Source organism: Protomyctophum parallelum (genome assembly GCF_964188405.1).
Source record: "Protomyctophum parallelum genome assembly, chromosome: 10".
NCBI lineage: Eukaryota > Metazoa > Chordata > Actinopteri > Myctophiformes > Myctophidae > Protomyctophum > Protomyctophum parallelum.
In genome coordinates, this window is record NC_139704.1 from 4,691,291 (window position 1) to 4,714,360 (window position 23,070).

Consider the following 23,070-nt stretch of genomic DNA (forward strand, 5'->3'; position numbering starts at 1 on the left):
CGTACTGTACTGTACTGTAGCAGACTGTACTGTAGCAGACTGTCCTGTACAATACTGTACCGTACTGTACCACACTGTGCCATACTGTACCGTACTGCTGCGCCCTGTGTGTGGCCTATAATGTGATGTAATTTGCATCGCCGTTAAATGTTGCGCAATGGTATTTCATGCAAATGCATGGATGCATGTATGTGTTATGTCCGGAAAGGCATTGTGCATGGAGAGATGTGTGCAAACGGAGTGGTTTGGTAGGAGAAGGCGGACGGATAAACGTGGCGCAGGGCTTTCAATTAGTGTGGCATGTGGCAAGATGCCAAAACCAGTTCATATGTCAGCTGTGTTGACAGTGTCGCAAACAACAGTTGGCAAGGCCTTTGGGTGACCGATGGGCCATGTTAGGCCCATGTAAAGAGGGTATGCGCGTGACATCATCGTACCTGGAAGTTATGCAGGAACGCCCACTGAGTGGCAAAAAACGACTTTCTGGCCTAGACAACCCATTCATCCAAACAGAAAAGTCCTGTCTGATTGCATTAAACAATGTTAAATTCACCAACATTGCAGCTGTACGAAAAGCTTGAATTATCCCCTTTCTATCTGCAAAGTTTTAGTTTCATAAAAATCCACCATAGAAACGTTATTCTGTCAAGAAATGTCCTGCATTTGAGTGTCAGAGTTTGGAAGTGCTTGTTTTTAATAACACAACATTTTGCTGCCTCCTGCATTGTGTGACATTCAGACATTTAGAAATGGGTACGCAGGACGGTTGAGTGATTTCCAACGAGCGCTTCCAAACTCCAACACTCCATGCTGCTCAATGTTTTGCCACTCAGTCTCCCATCAGTGTCCTGATGGGAAAATCATGCCTGTGCATACTCTCTATACCGGTATGCGAGGCTAAAACTGTTATGTAATGTGCTTTTCTATTTTGTTTTTTGTTAACAGTCTGGCTGCTGCGTTCTAAACTAATTGGAGATGAGATGATTTTTTTGTGAGACCACAGTATATGGAGCTGCATTAATCGCATCAGGCAATGTGTGGATTATATTTTCTAGATCAGCAGGAGTTCCACAAGACTTTATGTTTAGAGATGTTTCTTTAGCTTGTAAAATCTTGATTGCAGCCAAAATATGCTCCTAACTGTAGGCTGTAGGCTTTACATTAGCAGCTAAGGACCTAAGAGTACATTGAATTATTGCAGTGGAAGATCCAAATATAATTTCTTCTTTTGGCTGTAAAATAAATTGAAATAAATTAAAAATGCACTCAATGACTTGGAAAATGGCCAGCAGTAATATAAAGTATACTGAGCATTGTAGTCATAATGCCTTGGTTGGTACTGCCTTAGCTGATAACAGGCATAAGAGTACAAACAAAAACAAACAACGACCAAAAACAAAATTGCATGGCAAACATGTTAAAACAGGAATGAAAAACTATCGTCCAGCATGGTCAGTCAGAGTTTTGTCATTGGTATGTGCAGGCTGTTCCAGGGTCCCATCCACAGCTCGTCTTCGTCCGACAGTGTGTTGTCACTGTGCGACTGCAGAGTCTCCCTGCTGTCTTTGAGACTGGCCACAGAAGTCTCTCGCTCGTCGCCACCGCCACAGTGGCCACTGCTGCCGTTTCTGTCAATCAAGGCCGTGGCAGGACTGGACCTATTGGAGCCGAAAGTTTTCAGACCCGCGATGCCGGATCCCAGGGAGCCACAGGAAGGCCGGGAGTTGAGATTGATGTCCACGATGGCGGAGGAAACGCACGTGCCGCCCCTTCCGCTTCCTGTTTCGTCTCCCGTTCCATTTCCCGTGCTCCCGATGCAGTCAACGGGGAGGGTTTCCTCGAGAGTCACGCCTAGCTTGTCCAATCTTTTAAACTGCTTTCCCAGGCGACACGGAGAGCCTCCCTTGAGGTTGTTGGGGTGCGGCAGTCGCCTCGTTCTGACTATAGTTCCGTTCTGGGAGAGGTAGACGTTCCCGTTGACGGCGGTGCTGTGACTGTTGACGTTGGTGTTAGACAGTCTGTTCATTCGCTGCTGGGGCTCAGTGCTGCTGTCGTCCTCCGTGGTGGAGCTGGTCTCGTACTCTCTGTCCACCACCAGCTTAATACGCTTTTTTCTCCCACCCTGGAGGGAAAAGATACAGGATTAATTCATAAAATACTGTGATAACGTTTGGCTCTTTTGGACTACGAGGACTTAGCCAAACCGCTGCGTGAAACGTATTTGTTTCCAAATGTCTCGGTTTCACTTAAGGTTCTCAGAACCTAATTTGGATCCTGGGGAGGTGGTACTAATCCTGCGTTCCGGGAACTACTCTAATTTACAATTAGAGTAAATAGTTAATAGGAAATAGGTAAATAAAGCTCACAGATCGGCTATTGTGTGAGCTTGTAAATCAGCAAATTTACTATTTATACACTATTTATATGCATTTTTTATGACGTACTGTCCGGGTGGTTCTGGTGATAAAGGAAAGGTAAACAAAATAAATACGTAAAGTTTCCATTAAGGGTTACCCCTCGTAGTAAAAAAAACTGCCTTTGAGAACACACAAAAAAACAAACACTGAAGAAACAACACAGCAAATAGAATTATGGGGCAGAATTATAACATGCAGAATATCACAGCAGAAACAAGAGCCCTATGATATACAAAAACAGAGCAAAATCCACACTCGAAAGATAAGAATTCAAAGACGACGGACATACACCATAAGTAGAACCTTCAAAGCTTCGCTTTGCCAGGGGAAAGAGAGAGTAAGGGTCAATCCGAAACACTCTTAGGAGGCACACGCAGTTCTTCAGAAAGAGAAAATCCTTCACTCCCATGCAAGATTCCTTTCAGTCTTACTTCACAGCCGACCATCCATGTCTTTAGAATTCGGTGCCAGACTCAGCATCCTCCTCGTTCTCTTCAGTGATGGGGGACAGTCCACCATAGTCATAGGAGTAGGGGTCCTCAGGCATTGGATCGGGCTTCCTGGGAGGCACTTCATCGCTGACATCGCTGGACGCCTCAGAGTCTTCCCCTGCTGAACCCTCCTCAGACACTTGGCTGTCACTGCCGGACTGAGCAGCGCTGCCACTACCACTGCCACCGCCACTACCACTACCACTGCCACCACCACTACCACTGCCACTGCCACTGCCACCGCCACCGCCACTACCACTGCCACCGCCACTACCACTACCACTGCCACCACCACTACCACTGCCACTGCCACTGCCACCGCCACCGCCACTACCACTGCCACCGCCACTGCCACTGTCACTGCCACTGCCTCTGTCCTCTGAACCGCTTCCCTCGGACCCAGATGCTTGGCCCTTGCTGCCCCCACTGCCAGATCCAGAGGCTGCACCAGCAGCACCACTTTCACTCTCACTACCACTGCCGCTACCGCTACCACTTCCACTCCCACTGCCACTGCCACTCCCACTTCCACTGCCACTCCCACTCCCACTGCCACTCCCACTATTGCTGCCACTCCCACTCTTGCTGCCACTCTCACTCTTGCTGCCACTCTCACTCTTGCTGCCACTCCCACTTTCACTCCCACTGCCTGAACCACTCCCACTGCCTGAACCACTCCCACTGCCACTCCCACTCCCACTGCCACTCTTGCTGCCACTCCCACTCTTGCTGCCACTCCCACTTTCACTCCCACTGCCTGAACCACTCCCACTTCCTGAACCACTCCCACTTCCACTCCCACTTCCACTCCCACTGCCACTTCCTGAACCACTCCCACTTCCACTCCCACTCCCACTCCCACTCCCACTGCCACTCTTGCTGCCACTCCCACTCTTGCTGCCACTCCCACTTCCACTTCCACTTCCTGAACCACTCCCACTTCCTGAACCACTCCCACTTCCTGAACCACTCCCACTTTCACTTCCTGAACCACTGCCACTCCCACTTTCACTTCCTGAACCACTCCCACTGCCACTCCCGCTCTTGCTGCCCGTCCCACTTCCACTGCCTGAACCACTTTTCTCATCATCGGAATCTTTCTCTGTACCCGATTCCTTCTCTGTTGCTGTGCCCGTTCCGGACTCGGTTCCCGACTCTTTCTCAGATCCAGATTTGGACTCTTTTTCTGATTCGTCTCCAGATTTGGACTCTTTTTCTGATTCGTCTCCAGACTTGGACTTGCCCTCTTCATCAGAGTCCTCCTCGTCAGGCTCTTCCTCTGAGTCTACGGTGCTTTCTCTGTCTAAATCCCGGTCCAAGTCAACTTTTAGACCATCAGTGCTGCCTCTCTCTGACTCTTCGTCTGAGTCTTTCGACACCTTGCTCTCCGGCTCACTCTCGGTTACACTAATAGACGGCGCCTCACTACCTACTGACTTCCTCCGCTTGAACGTGGCTGGAAGGGAAATCTTCTTCAGAGCTTTCCCAAATCTGCTCCGGGGGGGAGACTTGGTCTCAATCGGGCCCAGGGCCGGCGGCCCACCTGGCACGTCATCCTGGCCGTCTGTGAGGCGAGCACCGATCAGTTTGGCCTGATCGGCGTCCTTCAACTTGCCAAACATCTTGAACATCTTGGCTTTCTTCCACGGAGAGCGGCCGGTGGGAGTGGGGACTGCCACCTTGCCGGCCGCCAGCAGTTTGCTGAGTTTCATGACGGACTTCAGCCTCTTGGCGGCCTTGGAAGGCTCGCCTGGCTCCGCCACAATTTCGTCTTCAGGCGGCAAGTCTCTAAATCCTACCCTCCTGGGTCCACCTCTACCTCTGCCACGACCCCTTCCTCTTCCTCTCATCTAAGTAGGGGTGTGACAGTTAATTGAACCAAAAGATTTAATCAATATAATGTAATAAAGAATTGATTAATAATCTATTCCTATTTCGGACATATCTGTATAGGCGAAAAGTAAAATAAACTGTATTTTTTTAAATAAATAGTGAAAATAGCTATCTACAAGCTCACAAAATGTTGCATTGCCACACGCTGTGAGTTTGTAGATCGGCTATTTTCACTGTTCACAACGAATTAAAAAATAAGGCTTAAGTGATTCATCAATTCATTGAGATATGAAGAATTCTAAAATACAAAAATGACCTTAGCGATTGTTCAATGAATCGAAAAGGTAATCGACAGCAATAATCGCAAAAAAAAGATCTGTAGTTTCAGCCATAGCTCAAAGACAGTCACATGTCACATACAGCATACAGTTCAATATTAGCATACAGTACAATCACTGACATTATTGTGTGCGGAATTACAGATTGATTTGTGTACCTCTTGGTCGTAGTAGTAGTCATCGTCCATAATCACCTCTCCGTACTCATCATACATGGGAGGAATCAGCCTCCTGCGACTGCCATACTGGCCGGGGTATCTGAGAGAGACAACAGTGAGTTATGAGCTCATGATATGCAACAAAGCAATTTCTTACTATATGGCACAATTGGGGAAACGTAAAAACATATATGAATTCACTAGAATTTTGCGGCCGCTTTGCGGCCGCTCATCCCAGAGTTACTTTGCCGCGCAAGAAGGAAATTGCGGGAGTTGACTCCACATGTAGTAACGGATGGGTTATTAGTTATTATGTGTCCTTATTAGTGTAGTGTAGTGTAGTCAACACGTTATGGCTCATACACACTGCCCGGTATTTGCTCCGATTATGCTGTCCGGCGCTGGCCGACAAAACCCCTGATCTGACGTTACTGGTAGATCGTGATCTACCTTTTGGGCACCGCTTAACTCAACCTTTTTTGTCCCAGGGCACACTTTTCATAGCCTAAAAATCTCGGGGCACACCTAGATATACGGTTTGTGTACACTGTATATATACCGGTGTGTATATATAGTAAATATATATATTATATATTATATATAATATATATATATATATATATATATATAAATATATATACATATAGAATATTAGTGGTCCATGACATGAAAATGTTTGAGAACCACTGCTGTAAAACAACATTGGACAATGATGTTTGACAGTCAGCAATATTGTTGCTTATTCTAGATTTATTTTGGCCTGTTAACTGGCCTTTATCTGGCCTGTTAACATTTTCATAGACCTGGTTGCTTGTTTCCCTCTCAGTCAATGTGGCAACCCTGGTCAATGCCGTGTTGACTGTTCTGTATGATGATTTAGCTTAGCACACAACAGCACTGTTTTTCATTGGCTTGTCGCCACATGCGCACATCTTTTCATTGGCTAGTGCGCACATCTTTTTCGCCACTTGACAACTTCTCAATTGTATATTAGATAGTCATTATAAAGAATTTGACAAAATTCATTGAACCCACTCAACTTTCAATCAAGTCAGTGGCCTGCACTAATTACATTCTAATACATTGGACTTCACTATTACAGAAATTATGGTGTATTTAGCATTTAGAAAGATTGCATTGGCAATCTTTCATTGCATTGGCAAGCTCGCCACAATTCAAAAGTAAAGTGAATGATGCATAATGGTAGCATATAAGGGCCAGTCTATCTATCTAATCGTTACATTGCTGTTGATGAATGGCAGAATAAGCAGCCACCGTGGGAATCATTAGCAACATATTGAACATGAGGTGTGATGTTGGGCCATCACTGTCAATCAGCATGATTGTAACATTGTCTGTTCTGAGGCATCAGGCATCAGGCAAGTGGGCGCCTCCAACTGGAGGACCCACTTTGAGAACCACTGGCTTCATGGTCGCTGGATTAACAGCCAGTACTCAACCCCCAGAACTTGAGTCAAAAGTATAGATACCTGATCAAACATTACTTTGCAACTACAAGGGAAAGTTGCTCAGTCAAACTTGTACAACTTGAGTACAACTTGAGTTGTACATTTCAAGTACAACTCAATATAACTGAGTGGACGGCCAATAAAGCACTATGCTTGTTTACAAGAGGGTCCACCATGTTCAATTCATCATAACATTTAGAGACGTACAAATATACACTTCTATATAGCCAAAAAACAGGAAATCATCATCATAAAGGAGGTAAAAAAGGGAGAGGAAAACATATACAGTGAGGGGGAAAAGGGGTGGGTGGGGGATTCGGATTTTACAGGGGCCAGTTTTGAATTGCAGACGTCCGTAGGTGCCCTTTGAGAGCGGTTTTGAAGGAGTGAAGGGATTTGCATGTCTTATTGACCTTTGGTAGGGCGTTCCACATTTTGGTCGCATAGGAGTGAAATTAATTTAGTCCTTTGTTTGTGCCAAATCTGGGTTGCACATGGTTTGTTGAGCTCCCTCTGGTGTTGTGGGTTTGGACTTTGTTGACATTAAGGAAATATTTAGACAGGTGCATGGGTATCTTGGTGGTGTATCGAATCTTGTGGACCAGCCTGTCAAAGCGGGCAGGGGTTCGGCGAGTGAGGCCAAGTAGGAGCCTGACCAGTTTGTTTCGGGAGGTCTGGAGCCTTGTTTTCAGGGCCTTTGAGGTGCTGTGGTACCAAGAGGTGCATGCATAGTCGAAGAAACCTTGTACGAGGGCTCCAGTTAGGGTCTTCAATGTAAGTACTTGATTACTTTCTTCTAAAACAAATATGTAAAGTATTCAAAAGTACAAATTGCAAAGTACATATTTTTTCACATCAATTCATTCCTGTATAACATTTGCAATGCAATGTAAGCTTCTATAACTGTGCCAATTTCACTCAATTTGTAATAGGGCTCAGGGTGGTACATTAATGATACAGTAATATATTATTTATTTCCATCCTTCCTAGAAATGTAGTGGAGTCAAAAGGATAATATTTGTCTTTGAAATGTTAATGTGGTGGCGTGAAAGTATACAGCATCCATAGTCAAATACAAATACTCAAGTCATTTTTAAAATGTAGTTTATTTGCTACATTTAAGAACATACTCAAGAAAACGTATTGAGTTACTGTCCACCACTGTGTAAACAGATTAACTGCTATTAAGTCGTGCTTTGCTCCTTAAATAGAAACAGCTCAAAGGCAGTCCAGGTTTTAAGTGATAGCAGCACGCTCAGCAGAAATAGCGGCTTTCGGGGTGGGCTTTCTGACAAACACGACCTGAGTCTTCAAAATGCAATTACATGCTGTTGCAAATGAAGGGCCCAGCGATGCACACACACACACACACACACACACACACACACACACACACACACACACACACACACACACACACACACACACACACACACACACACACACACACACACACATTACATCCATTGAGGAGATGAGCATTAGCGAGGATGAGGAGAGGGTAAGTCGACGAGTACGCGGAGAGGTAATTAAAGGCACTTCAACGAGTCCTGTAATGTATGTCGTAAGGTTTGTCATGTTTTGAGCCTGGCAAGATCTATTACAGCCTTGCATGCGCTCCGTTTTGTTAAAAGGGCCACTTCACCCGTTTTCCAACTTCATATAATTGGCCCTCGCTAATGCCTCATTACAACATGGGCGCCATTCTCTGTCTACTGGATCTGCGTCTCAGAGGATGTCTGACTCTGTGGAGTGGACAGTTTCTAATCCAAGAGAAACTACTCCCTTTCGCTTCCTGGGAATGTAGCATGCCGAAGTAGAATTGTCCCTGTAATGTGTGCGGGGGCCATGCATTTCCTATGACTTGAGTGAGTGTTTTTAAAAGTGAAATACCCCCTTTTAATTCTCCAGAGTGGGAGATAGGATATCACTATGGCTGCCACCTCGCCGGAGCATTTAATGAATAACAATCTTTCTCGGCAGCTGCTAGGCATTGTGCTCCAGCTTCTACTCCCATGGACCATATGGGCCACGGAACATACCAGCCAAAATGCCCTCTATCCATTTAAGCAGGGCTGGAAGAAGCGTTTAATTTTTGTACTGGAGTAAAAAAACTAAATGTCCATCATACCTGGAAGTTATGCGGGAATGCCTATTCAGTGGCAAAAGCTACTTTCTGGCCTTAATAGCCCATACATCCAAAAAGTCCTATCTGATTGCATTAAGATTAAACGATGTTAAACTCGCGTTGCCAATCGCCACTCGATTTGCCACTCACGTTATGCATGTGCATATCCTCTATTGTACAGACTATATTGGAATCATAACGTAGCTACAGTATACTGTACTGAAAGATGATTCAAATTCAAAAATAGCAAAAGTAGCAGATCAACAAGCTCAAAACGTGTCACTTTAGCGGCTCATTTTGAGATTGTAGATCTGCTACTTTTGTGTGACGCTGTGGTGTCATCAAGTACAGGTAGGGCGTTAATAGAAAAAAAAAACACAAAATGGTTAGAATATGGAGATAGGAGGTTTCTGTCAGACAGTGACGATATGCATAGCCTATATCTTTTGTTTGTTTTAAACCTATACTTCTTCCACCACAGCCTCCATCCATTAAGCCAAAAAACACCACCAGGCGTCCAACATAGTCATTGATCTCATTGAACTCACTCGCCTTGCGTTCTTAGATCTGCCTTTAAATGCTTCCAGCCCCAAAAGGATCTCAACGTTGAGAAATTAGAATGCGAGTTCATGGTGAATAATAGGTCTTAATGGGCGTGTAATAAATGAGCCGATGGAGATCGATAGTTTCCCTGGTTTGGACTGGAGTAAGACCGATGAGACATATGGGTGTGTGTGTGTGTGTGTGTGTGTGTAGTGCTCACCCTTGGTCGTAATATCCTTGGTCGTAGTCCTGGTCCGGGTCATATTCCTGCATTTCAAAGAGAAGAGAAATACATCAGCACTTACTAGGTGTAAAAGAATAATTGAAAAAAAACGAGTGTGAGAGAGGGAGACAGACAGACAGACAGACAGACAGAATAAAGGTACAGGATAGGTAGGATACTGCAGGTATACAGTGACCAGGTGTCCCGGGTTCTGAACCCATTCTGACCTGAGATCAGATTCATACGAGGTTTCCGCCGGACACACACTGGTCTGATTAACCCATTCTGACCTGAGATCAGATTCTAAAAAATGTCAGTCGTTCTTCGATTTTTCAAAAAATAGCAGACCTACAAGCTCGTATCGCGCCACTCGGTGGCGCGATATGAGCTTGTAGGTCTGCTATTTTTAAATAGCTAAAGCATAACATGATGCCGACACCAAAATGGGTGCCCGTTCAGAATGGGTTAAAACACTAAAATGTCCCGTTTTTCCAACATTCTTGACCAAATTGTCCCGGTTTTCAGTGTCCGAATATAATAACAACAACAAATAACATGTAAAATAATAACAACACGTTCTGTCCTGTTGAACGGTGTGTCAACTATACAAAAAGTACAAAAAGCAACTAACAAAAATGACAATCTCAAAGCTCTTTAAAAGCTTTTAGATGTGCTACTTTTTCAACTATCCCTTTGAGTGATTATAAGGATCAGTTACTTTATTTTTTTTATTATCATCCTAAGGATACAGTAGGCTATATACAGCATCAGTACTGCATCCCCTGCGAATGGAGAGAAGCAGTATACTGTCTCTATACCTCGGGTCTCAGGAGAGATGGCCTCAGCAGCTGCTGCTTCGAGATCGGCACAGAAGAGGAAAAAGGAAAAAAGGAAAGGGAATGAAAGAAAGGGCCATGAGGACGACACAAAGAAAGACAGCACGCATATATCCACTCTGCATATCACAGATTTATACAGGCAGAGAAAACACAGCTCTCTTCAAGGTTAGCCAAAGCGGAAATAATTCATACGACGAAATGAAAAAGCTTGAAATGTTAATGGAAGCAAAACAAGTAAAAGATAAAAATGAGAGAACATATGAGGTAATTAAATATCCATCGGTGTGCTAAAGTGAGAGGCGCGACGGGGTCAGCCGAGCGAAGGCGACGATGAAACACGTCGATTATAAACATCACACTTTTTTCCCGCTTTATTGAATCACGATTCAGAAGTAAATAGTCGCTTCATCTTTTTGAATATTCTTCCCGATTATGTTTTTTCTTTTGTTTTTTTTTCTCATTCTGTGCAGCGTGACGAACAAAGTGCTTACTGCAGACTCTTATCTAATCTACTCGACAGGAAGAAGATTGGGCCCAAAATGCAAACTGTAAATGTCAGTGCCAGAAGTGTTACCTCGAGAGATCTCATCTTGATTTCTTTCTGTTTTATTCATTTTTTTTGTTTTTTCCCATCAAGCAAGTGTTGTACAGTATAGATAACAATAATAGAGAACAAGCAGTGTCAAGGCTGCAACCGACGGTGACAAAACGCCTCGGTTGGCACAAGATGAACAGAAACACTATCATCTCTGTCGGGCAAGAAACCTTGTATGTCCAAAACTGTTTACTTTTCAGAAAATTCCTGACCTGAGATCAGATTCATACGAGGTTTCCGCCGGACACACACTGGTCTGATGAACCCATTCTGACCTGAGATCAGATTCTAAAAATGTCAGTCGCTCTTCGATTTTTCAAAAAATAGCAGACCTACAAGCTCGTATCGCGCCACTCGGTGGCGCGATATGAGCTTGTAGATCTGCTATTTTTAAATAGCTAAAGCATAACATGATGCCGACACCAAAATGGGTTCCCGGTCAGAATGGGTTAACTAAAAAAGATCTACAAGCTCACAACGCATCAACGTCGTGACCTTGTAGATCTGTTAATTTCACTACTTTTTGGTTTTGAGCGACACTGTTGACAAAGTAGTGGCAAAAAACATTGAAAAAATTGTTTTCATATCGTAAATGGACATATGAGGTTTCTGCCCCGACGGCAGAGATTATACAAACAATAACAACAATGCGAGAAAATGACAATAAGAGTGCTTACCGGTCTGCCATAGCCTCGCCTCCTGTGTGACGGCCGGGGAGAGAGAAAAAAACAAACAAAACAATATAATGAATGGATTAAAAAACAACAACTCCTACAGTAATAATCTATATATATTCTGCTGACCAATGACATTTCCCTTTTACTGTCATAATGTATATATATAAAACAAAGACTACTGGGCGTTTCATTTTCAAGAAACTGCTCAAGGTCACTTTTTTTATTTTATTTTTTTATCATTTGGGGAAAGGCTATTTCTTTTCTATTATCTCCTCCAAACAGAAAAATGCTAGCTTAGGGAGAACGGGGGGGGGGAAAGTAATCACAGTGTTTGTATAGACGTATCAACAGTCATTTCTCTCTTGACAACATCGGGCCACGCCAACAATTCACGAACACATTACTGACTGACTGCGGCAGAGTTCTTATCGGACAACAATGCTGAGTTGTTTCAGGCTGCACACAATGTGCCATTAACGTACAAAAACAAGCACTTTCACCCTTTTTTTTAGTCACCTTAAACGGGAGAGCTCAAACTTTCCCATACCCTCAAATAACCTTGCAAAATGTCTTTAACCGATAGGACAACAATGCCGAGTTGTTTCAGGCTGCACAGTGTGACATTAACGTACAAAAACAAGCACATCCACCCTTTTTTTTTTTTACCTGAGGGCACATTATAAGTAAATCTCATAAAACTCACAAGTCACCTTAAACGGGAGAGCTCAAACTTTCCCATACCCCCGAATAACCTTGCAAAATGTCTTTAACCCTAGAACACTAAACATGGTTGATTTTCACCCGAACGATTATATTTTTGCAATTTTCATAATGTTTACAAAGTTTTCAACGTAGCCTATTGTGTTGGTCTCCACCATCTGGATTTGATTAGCATTTTCCTTCTTCCTTTTCGATTGGAACGCCACTGCCCTAAACAACCAAAACACTGGGCCATGTTGTTCTAATGGCACTGCATGCATTCATTCATACGTACAGTACAAGCCAATGAAGAGCTATAGCGTCTTAATGGAGCGGCCTGGCCCGCCGCGTCTGGGTTCACCGGTGTACACCTGTAGCCCGTCAGTGAAGCATTGTGAGTAATGAGCATGTCTCACATTCAGATGCATCGCCGCTGTCGGGCAGAAAGCTCTCGTCTCCATATTTTAATGGCCTAACTTAATCATACTATACAACGTCACACAAAAGCATACAAAATAGCAGATCTACTACAGTAGATCTGTAGTAAAGCGGTGCAAATTCATGTTCGTCGATCTGCTGCTTTTGAGTCCCGAAAAGTATTTTTCTTTTGACATATGAGGTTTCCACCCGACAGAGACATACGACCAAGCAATGATGTGAGCTTCCCTCTGGAGGTCTAATCCATTATTATGGGCCACGGAGCAGCCGCACAGGGCAGAGAGCCCCATGTTACATGTATGACCACTAGACCACCACTCCAATCCTGCCCCGGCTGCTAAGTGGTGGGCGATGGGGAGGGAGTAGTGGGTGGGGGTCTTGATTGACGACCTGGGCCCTCCGGCTGGGCGTATGCACTTTCTACCAGCCGCTGTAAGACAAATGGGACCCAGTTGCACAGACAGGCGCCGTGGCGCTGTTGTTGTTGTCGGGCAGAGAACCTTGTATCTTATTTCATTTTGTATGTGCATTTTAGTTTTTTGTAAATGAATGCCCTACTTTATCACTTTGACAGATCCAAATCACAATTTGTTTTGAAGCGAAGTGAAACCCCGTTTTCTTATATAGATATTCCACTGTTACTTTCTTAGCTTACGCATGTTTCATGATAAATGCTTTTATGTGATGTATTCCCATGCTTTTGTTCTTGCTTAAATGTAAGTCGCTCTGGATTAAGAGCGTCTGCTAAATGCCTAAATTGTAAATTGTACAGTGACGTCACAAAAGGCAATGCAAATAGTCGATCCACGAAGTCACGTCGCGTTGAACGGCCACACATTGTACATTTTGAGAGATTTCGAAAGCAATGAAAAGTAGTCACAAGAGCTGGTGACTAAGGTCGCATTCACGCCTCTAATTCGGTAGACTCGATTCTAATGGACGCGTGCGTGCGTGCGTGTGTGCGTGCGTGCAGATGTCTACAACTTTACCAACTTGTTTAGTAGCGGCTACCCTACCCTACTAAAGCCTACATACATTAAATTAACCTGGTAGGTTAAAAGGAGTAGCCATACTGTCTACACAAACACACATACCACTTTTATCTAACTCTGTACTACGAGCGCAAACACTTTATGCAAACTGCAACAATGTGCAAATGTGCGATGAAACCTAATCGCCTCCATTCTCTTGCTATATCCTAACCTGACGCTGCCGGATCCAAGAAGCTTGCTACACAAATTTGTTTCATAAGCTTATTGGGATCTGGGATCTCGGAAGCAAATTCGATGACGGGGCTGTTCCTTTTTTTCAAGATACTTGGTAGATGATTGGATGGGACCGTCTGTCTATCACCGTGTGGGCGTGCAAACACAACCAATCATATTGACGTGTCTATATAGCTTCACATCCGGTTTCGCACATATCCCGCCCTTAGCTCACGCTGATTGGTTCGGTACGGAACGGATCGGTGTTAGCTGAACTCCCTGAGAGATCCCAGATGGAAGCTGTGTTGGGGAACATGGTTACCCAATACCGCCCCCCATCTGGCAGCGTCAGGTTAGCTATATCCTGTACACTGCATTGTTCGCGTGTGTAACCTTCAGCATTTATGCCTATGATGGTCTGGCCATACTGGGCTTCTATCTCGTCATTAAACCATTCTGACCGGGCACCCATTTTGGTGTCGGCATCATGTCGTGCTTTAGCTATTGAAAAATAGCAGATCTACAAGCTCATATCGCGCCACCGAGTGGCGCGATACGAGCTTGTAGGTCTGCTATTTTTGAAAAATCGAAGAACGACTGTGACATTTTTAGAATCTGATCTCAGGTCAGAATGGGTTCGTCAGACCAGCGTGTGTCCAGTGGAAACCTCGTATGAATCTGATCTCAGGTCAGAATGGGTTAAGACGGTAGACCACGTGTGTCCACGGGACAGGGACATCTTTACGCGTCGCTGTGTAATAAATGCCTTCTCCTTCCTTCTCGTGTGCCAAAAACCAACTTCGTCATCCCACAACGGTACGCTCACTCCCTATGTTTAACCCATTCTGACCTGAGATCAGATTCATACGAGGTTTTCCACTGGACACACACTGGTCTGATGAACCCATTCTGACCTGAGATCAGATTCTAAAAATGTCGATTTTTCAAAAATGGCAGACCTACAAGCTCGTATCGCGCCACTCGGTGGCGCGATATGAGCTTGTAGATCTGCTATTTTTCAATAGATAAAGCATAACATGATGCTAACACCAAAATGGGTGCCCGGTCAGAATGGGTTAATGCGATTGCATTCACACCTGCAGTGAGTTTTGAAGCGAAGTGAAACCCCGTTTTCTTTTCGGCGGAGTAGAATGCGGTTCTTTGGTGCGCATTAGGATTCGATTGAGCCTAAATTCACACCTGCCAAGCGAAACGAAGCGCACTTTCCGGACAATGTGTAGCAGGATTCGTTTTAATCGCAGTAAAGCTTTCTGGTGTGAATGCGACCTAAATTAACAACTACATTGGATCCACCTTAGACGAATCCACGGAGCAGTGCCCTGTGGGCCAGGTGTAGCTAATCAGTGCTGAGGTGTAAATCTGGAACACCTCAGTAATGGCTGCGCCCAGGGCACCCTGCCGTGGATTTCGTCTATACTGTATAACACAGGTACTTTTTTGTCGTTGCATTTTCGCGGAACATACTAGGTCTCCAGTGGACACCGTCCATGGGTAGGTTGGCCCACCAGGGGGTGATGGGATGGACGTTGGGACAACCAATTACAATGAAACCAATTACTGACTTCACTGAAATGGATGAGCCCTCTCTCTCTCTATCTCTCACACACACACACACACACACACACACACACACACACACACACACACACACACACACACACACACACACACACACACACACACACACACACACACACACACACACACACACACAGTAAAATCAATGAAAGATTGACAGTATCCTCATCTATCACAATTTGTACACTATTATTTTACATCATGGTGCTATGATGCTAGTCGTTGCTGTCGGGCAGAAACCTCATATGTCGACAAACTAACTTCATTTTTTCCTCTTTTTTCGTAAATTAACGCCCTATTTAATCACACTACAGCGCCACACAGCTAGCAGCAAAAGTAGCAGATCCACACGTTGAGCTTGCAGATCTGCTACTTTTGCTATTTCTTTATTTGAATCCTGAAAAGTAACAGTTTTGGACAGTTTTGGTTTCCACTCGACAGAGACCTGTAAGTGTAAGTGATCTTGTTTTGTTCCGAATAAAATAAATGTTAAATAATTTAGTTCCATATTCTCAGGGTAGTCATTACTACAGAATAGAGTGCTTTCTCAGCAAAAGGCCCCCTTTCTCTCTAGCTTGTTACTGGAGTTACGTATTGTTACAGAAAACAATACATTTTCCAATTTCCAAATGAAATTGGACGTGATGAGACAAAACAAACAATGAGCAGCAACAAAAAAAAATGTAACACTACGAAAATTGAAGATGATGAATGGGTTCTCTCTCGTGGTTGGATGAAATTGATAAGCCTCCTTTTCTGTTCAGGAAAGTAATGGGAGAGGCGGGACCCCTGTAATTGAACAAACACTCCAAAGGCCTATAGTAATGAATGGAAAGGCTTGGGTTAAAAGTACATTTACTCAAGTACTGTATTTACAATGTTGAGGTAGGCTATTATTTTACTTTACTGGAATATTTCCAATTTGCAATACTTTTACTTATACTCACCTACATTTAGTAATTAGTTAGGCAAAACATTATTTCAAAACATCATGACCATGAAATAGCGCTCTCCACAAGCTCTCAAATAATTGCAAAGTGTTGTAAAGCGACACTTTCCCAAAGTTATTTTTAAATTTATTTGATAAATTACTTTGACTTACTTAAGTTAAACATGCTGACCTATGTAGTTTTGCAGCAGCCAGCGTTGAACGCAGCATTACAAATAAACTGCCTCCTTCAAAATGTTAATCTTGACAACCAGGTTCAAAATGTACACTGGAGAAAAAGCGGAGCAATTAAAATGGCCTGGCCTCAAATCAATGTCATTGCAGGGGGTTAAGAAAATGAAGAATAACCATCAGAGTCTGACGGTTCCCTTTTAGGTTTATAGAGAAAACAGCGTGTGAGCTGGCTTGGCCTTTCACCAGGGGAGACTAGCTGCGATACCAATATACCACTGCGCTGGGCTGGGCTACCTCGGGGCATATGCATATGCAATAGGGGCGGGTGAATTAAGTGTGGCTGCGCCAGGCTAAGGGGAGACCGTACGTTGCAGCCGTGCACGGCCGGAGAACACAGAATGCAGCATTAGCAGAGGAGAGGTTCGATCTGGCCACAGGCCGCAGGGGAGAATGCAGGATGAATCAAACATTACTAATCTGTGTGGGCCAGGGAGGTGGGCTATAAGGCCCACTGGCCCAAAGGCTGCCTTAAGCCATTCTGACCTGAGATCAGATTCATACGAGGTTTCCGCCGGACACACACTGGTCTGATTAAGCCACATTTGCACCAAGAAAAGCTCATTTGCTTTTTATTTCAATGTAATCTCTATGCAAATCACCTTTTAAAATGTTATCAGCTTCCAGAAGCTAGGAAAAAAAAAAAAAAAGCATGCCTGTTCTCTCCCTAGAGCTCATCTTTAATACAGCTTTTAAAATGCTGCTGTAAAATAAAGCCATGGTCTTTGAACATTCAGAGCACAGCGTGGTCTACATTTATTTATTTTAAAACTTTAGTTGCTAGTCTTTGATTATAATTACAAAACATTCATTAACCACTTCAGCCCCTATAAACATTTGGGCCATTTGGAAACTTAAAATGGGACATTCTGCACAATGAGTGCTTTTAGATTTTGTTTACTCAAGTATATTTTGAATTCCGGACTTTAACTTTAACAAAGTATTTCTATATTGCAGTATTGACACTGGCTATTTGGCATTTATTACACCCGCCTTCTAATGAGAGCGCAAAATCTCTCTTGGAAGATCGACACCAGTTGAAGATAATAACAACAGTAACCATTAAGACGCCTGAGGGCGAGAAGCGACCGAGGTCACGTGCACGCAACCGCCTCGTTGACAGCAGACTGCTGGGCGAGCGCTGGAGCTTTGGCATGGGGGGTCAGATCAACATGGAATGAATTCTGTACTGGCCATATATGGAGCGTGTCTTGAGTGTACAGGGCTTGATGAGGCCATATCAACATATCCATACAGTATGTGGAGATCTAAGGGTGGTAGCGGGGACATTCTCTTGAGTGTACAGGGTTTGATGAGGACCCAGGTAGGGCCGGGCCTTAATTTCCGGGCCTGTTAAGAACTCTATTATTTTTTTGCCAGCTGCCGCTGCACTAATAACTTTGGGGCAGGTCCGTCTAGAGTGTGAATGGACAGGTGGGCCTGTTGAGAACTCTAGTTTTCGCCGGGCGCGGCTGCACTAATAACTTTGGGGCAGGCCCGTCTAGAGTTTGAATGGACAGGTATTTAAAGTAAAAAAGGAGACATCGGAAAGGACGGATGGATGGGGAAGGATCAACATATGGAATATTCTGACATATATCCATATATGGAGATCTGAGGTCTGAGGTCAGTTGCTGGCCAATATTGATGTCATCAGGTATCTCCAGTATGGGCTTAAGGTCGCATTTACTATGACATCAGGGTGTATCCATCCCTGATGATGTCACGATGACCTGGGCACCAAATATGGTGGCTGATGTCAGGTGATGTCACAATGACCTGGGGGCTTGCCTGTTGTGACACACGGGAAATGCAAGATTCCACAGTAACTGCGACCTGCGGTCGCAATAATAGCGACCGTAGGTCACATTCACTATGGAATTTACATCTTCCGTCCGTCAGTCAGTTGGTCACCCACGCCTCCATATGTGACCAGATTGAGTTAATAATACAGGCAGACTCTTCACATACTACAGCATGTCTGAAATAAGTGTCAGAGCTGAAATAGATAAGTAGTGTAGTGTGGTTGCCGCAGTGGCTTACATATGCCCCTCCCACTAATGTTGACAGCCAATTACAATGTCGCGTCACCCCTGTGATCATGCGTAAGTAATTGGGAGGGGATTTAACCCCCAAAATTCATGTTTTTGCGACAAACTGTTACATTTCTCGCATCTGCGGCGCCCCCTATGGATGAAAATGGAATTGCTTTTAGAACTTGGTTGATTGAACCACCCTTGAACTTGGGATGGATTGGACATTCCGTTCGTGATTTGCGGCATTTTTTGTAAAATGGGCCCCTCCCACTAACTTCGGATGACGATTACGGCCGAACGATACGCACTATCGAAGTTCCGCCGTTCGAGTTTTCATCGGAAAGGTCCAGAGATCACGTGTACAGATTTTTGTGAGATTTGGAGAAAATACATTTTGCGAAAAGCAAAAAGTGTGTTTTGGACAAAATTCAAAATGGCCGAAAATATATCATGGCGGAAATGGGCGATTTTACGACCTACGGTTCAAGAGTTATAAGCCAAAACGTAAAGTTATAGCGCCACCATGAGGCCGACCGATAAAATTATAAACTTATAGGTTAAATAAATTTAATGATAAGTATGAATTTTTCCTCCAAGTTGTGTAACTATAGTGATTAAAGTCTCAGAGGAAAAAATACTTGAGTGTGAATTTTTGCATTTTCCCATTCATGTCAATGGGAAATTTTAATTCACTAATAAATTCATATCAATGAAACTATACAACATTTATCTTAGCAAAACACAAGCACACGATTCCCGATTTCTCCGGTCAATTTGACATATGGCTCAAGTATATGGCAAAACTGTGGGACAAGTAGTGCGCCAAACTTTGTCTTACTCAAGGTTAAGTGGAATAATAAAGTGTCACAATTACAAGAGTCTGGTTATAAACCACACTAATACATGCTTAAACATGTAGCTAGGTGTAATGTTAGAGACCACAGAAGTGAACCTTTCAAGCCTGTTTTCTCATCTTGCTGTTTTCTGCAAGACATTACTCAAACTGGTGGGTCAAACTGAACAACCAATATGTCAATTTGAAGCTATGATTCCCTGCTTTCATATGACATGAAAAAACGAAAATTAAAAAACATTCAATGGCAGTTGTGACATCACGTCTCCATATATGTTCACATATGGTCATGCCTCATGACATCTCGTGACATCACGTCTCCATATATGTTCACGCCTCATGACATCACACCTTCATATATGGTCATGCCTCGTGACATCTCGTGACATCACGTGACATCATGGAGACCCATAGATGCTACACTAATTCCTACACGGCTTGTGTTTATCTCCATATATGGAGCCGGGCAACTCTACCATCTGACCCTTAGATCTCCCTTAGATCTGACATTCTATATGTTGATCCATCCCCACCCGTCCTTCCTATTCTGACATTCCAATATGTTGATCTGACCTCATCAAACCCTGTACGCTCCATAGATGGCCAGTACAGAATACATTCTATATGTTGATCTGACCCCCCCATGCCAAAGCGACAGTGGTCGCCCAGCAGTCTGCTGTCACCCAGGCGGATCTGAGTCTTACTGGTAATAATACTATAGTATACTGTCATAATTATTTGTTTCCATTAAGACAGACCAAAAATATATACTTGGGGTTTAACCACCAGCATTCACCAAAAATAGCCTATCTAGCCTATCTTACAACCCTGAGCTACAAGCTCGAGTCGTGCCGAGCTTGTAGACATCAACAATAACATCATAAACAAAACCCAAAACTTACGCCCCGTTCAATAAAAATGTCCAATGGTATTGAAAGCATTTCTCTCTCACTCACTACCCCTTGATACCTTTCTTTTGATTGATGCTGGCGATTAACCAACATTAATTAATGTGGCTACTATACAGACATAATTACTTCTCATGCTACTAGTTTGTTATTCTTAGATTTGCTTTGGAATGCTTTCAAATGTACGGAATGTGTTTTAAATAGAACGTTGTTTAGACAGGTCCACTAGGGATGTGTCAGACACCTGGTCTCATGGTGTGTTGTTTAGACAGATCCACTAGGGATCTGTCAGACACCTGTCAGACACCGCGGGTCTCATGGTGTATTGCTGCATGCTTCTCTCACTCAATTGAAGTGATTACTTACTTACTTACCTTGTTTATTGACTAGAGTTCAATAAAGTCACTCTGGATGGATTAGAGTGTGTGCTAAATGCCTGAATTGTAACTTGCAATAGCAGGTGAACTATTGCAACAACTTTCAGAAGGCAATTCTTCCAAACGGTGGTTGACCTCTCGTGAACGGCATGCAAAACTGTATTCATTATTCCATTTTGTGTGTAGGCGTCTTTCAATATTTCTTTCATGATATTATGTTAACAGAGATGTCAGCAGAGAAACGGTGATTAAAAAAAGAAAAGCTTGCATCACAAGAAGCAAAGAAAGCATTGGTTGATTCTGCAATGTGAGGCAAAAGGTCATGATTGTATGCGATTATGATATGCTGTACCACGGCACTGAAACATGATGCACCACCTACGCCATTGCTTCCCTAAACTACATTTTTCACCGCAAACAGTGCCGCAAACAAGCTTGTTTAAAGCTTGTATATGTTTTCAATGTAATGACCCAATGACCCAAAAATGCAAGTGATCATTTTCTGAGCAGATGGAGATGTGCAGTTAGTTCACAAACCATATCAATGCACAGTTGCACACATACCATACTGTACCATCTTACCATAATTAGTGACAAAGGCACTAATTAACTGTAGCTACGGTGAATGAATGACTGAGAAACATGGGTGTGTGTGTGTGTGTGTGTGTGTGTGTGTGTGTGTGTGTGTGTGTGTGTGTGTGTGTGTGTGTGTGTGTGTCTGTGTGTGTGTGTATGTGCGTGCGTGAATGTGTGGAGAAGTTACTGTAGTTGTGGTATACTGTAAGTGGGGCCATGCTCTGGGAGCAAGTAAGTTGTGTGTTTTCTGTTTCCAGTGCAGTATCCCTTACATAATACATTTGCATCTCCTACTTGAGTCCCAACATCTCGTCACTAAGCAAAGACTATCTTAAAAAAATTAAAACACATGGTTTGGTAACAAAGTCCCTAAGCTCTCTAGACATGAATGAGGTTGTTTTATGTGTAAACCATTAATCTCTTCTTTAGATAATTGAAAATAGAAAACATAATTATGATTGGTTAACAAAGTCCCTGGGCTCTCTTGTTGGGCTCACTACATTATCCTCTCCGACCTGAATGTGGCAGTTTTGTGTAAACCATGAATCTCCTATTAATTATGAATGAGTTATTAATTGAAATAACCTCATATGCTAACCGAAGAACAGACATAAGTATCTGATTGAACGCTGTTTGACCAGCAAGTATCTAATTGCAGAGGTAATTGATTATTTATTCCTATGAAGACATAGAGAAGGAGCATCATATATTTTATACAAACTTTCTATTATAACACAAGACTAAGAACAGGATACGTAATTTCAATTTAAATTACTACGGTCACAAGATAAGTAAAAACAGAAAGGCTAAAACCAATAGAAAATCAATAGCTTAAAATGTCCATCTTGCTTCCAAGATGTAGAACACACTATTGATTGTGTAAAAAAGAAGAAAGAAAATCAATAGTTTACATGTACAAAACAGGAAGAAAAGACACACACACACACACACACACACACACACACACACACACACACACACACACACACGGTGTTGAAATGAGGCATGAAGAAATGAAAGACATGCACGACACACAGAGTATTATGGCTCTTTTCCACTGCGAGAACTACTGTACAGTAAGTGAAACCTTATTTCACAGGTTGTGGGTTTATTTCCATACACTACGCTCTGCTCAGATACGGTTCTCAAAACCTAATTTGGGTTGGGATCCGGAATCGGGGGGAACCAGATCCAACACGGAGGAACCAGGAATCGGTTCCATCACATTTGGAATCGTTTCTGGAATAGTTTCTTTTTTTATCAAAATGTCGGAGCTGGTTATGTGGACTTCACATCTATTATACAATTACAATACCAGGGACTCCCAAACGTTATCATTTCAAGGACCAAAGAGAACTCTGAGCGTGTACAAATGGAACCAAATGGACATTTGTACACGCTCAGAGATATTTGGAAGCCCTTCTAGGAATCGTTAAAGAGAACCGTTAAGGAATCGGACATCCTACTCAGGAACTGGAAATAAACCCG

General features: G+C 43.3%; 1 protein-coding gene across 1 annotated transcript in view; it reads right to left on the reverse strand.

Moving 5' to 3' along the window:
* Window positions 1-1,456: 1,456 nt before the first annotated feature.
* LOC310865260 (protocadherin-15-like) overlaps window positions 1,457-23,070 on the reverse strand; it is a gene marked incomplete at both ends in the record, with an annotated part of 422,228 nt that continues 400,614 nt past the window's right edge. Inside the window, 4 exons of the mRNA XM_083774285.1 lie at window positions 1,457-2,122; window positions 2,445-2,457; window positions 2,891-4,758; window positions 5,238-5,337. Coding sequence (XP_083630411.1) covers window positions 1,457-2,122; window positions 2,445-2,457; window positions 2,891-4,758; window positions 5,238-5,337 — 2,647 coding nt within the window. The remainder of the gene's footprint in view (window positions 2,123-2,444; window positions 2,458-2,890; window positions 4,759-5,237; window positions 5,338-23,070) is intronic.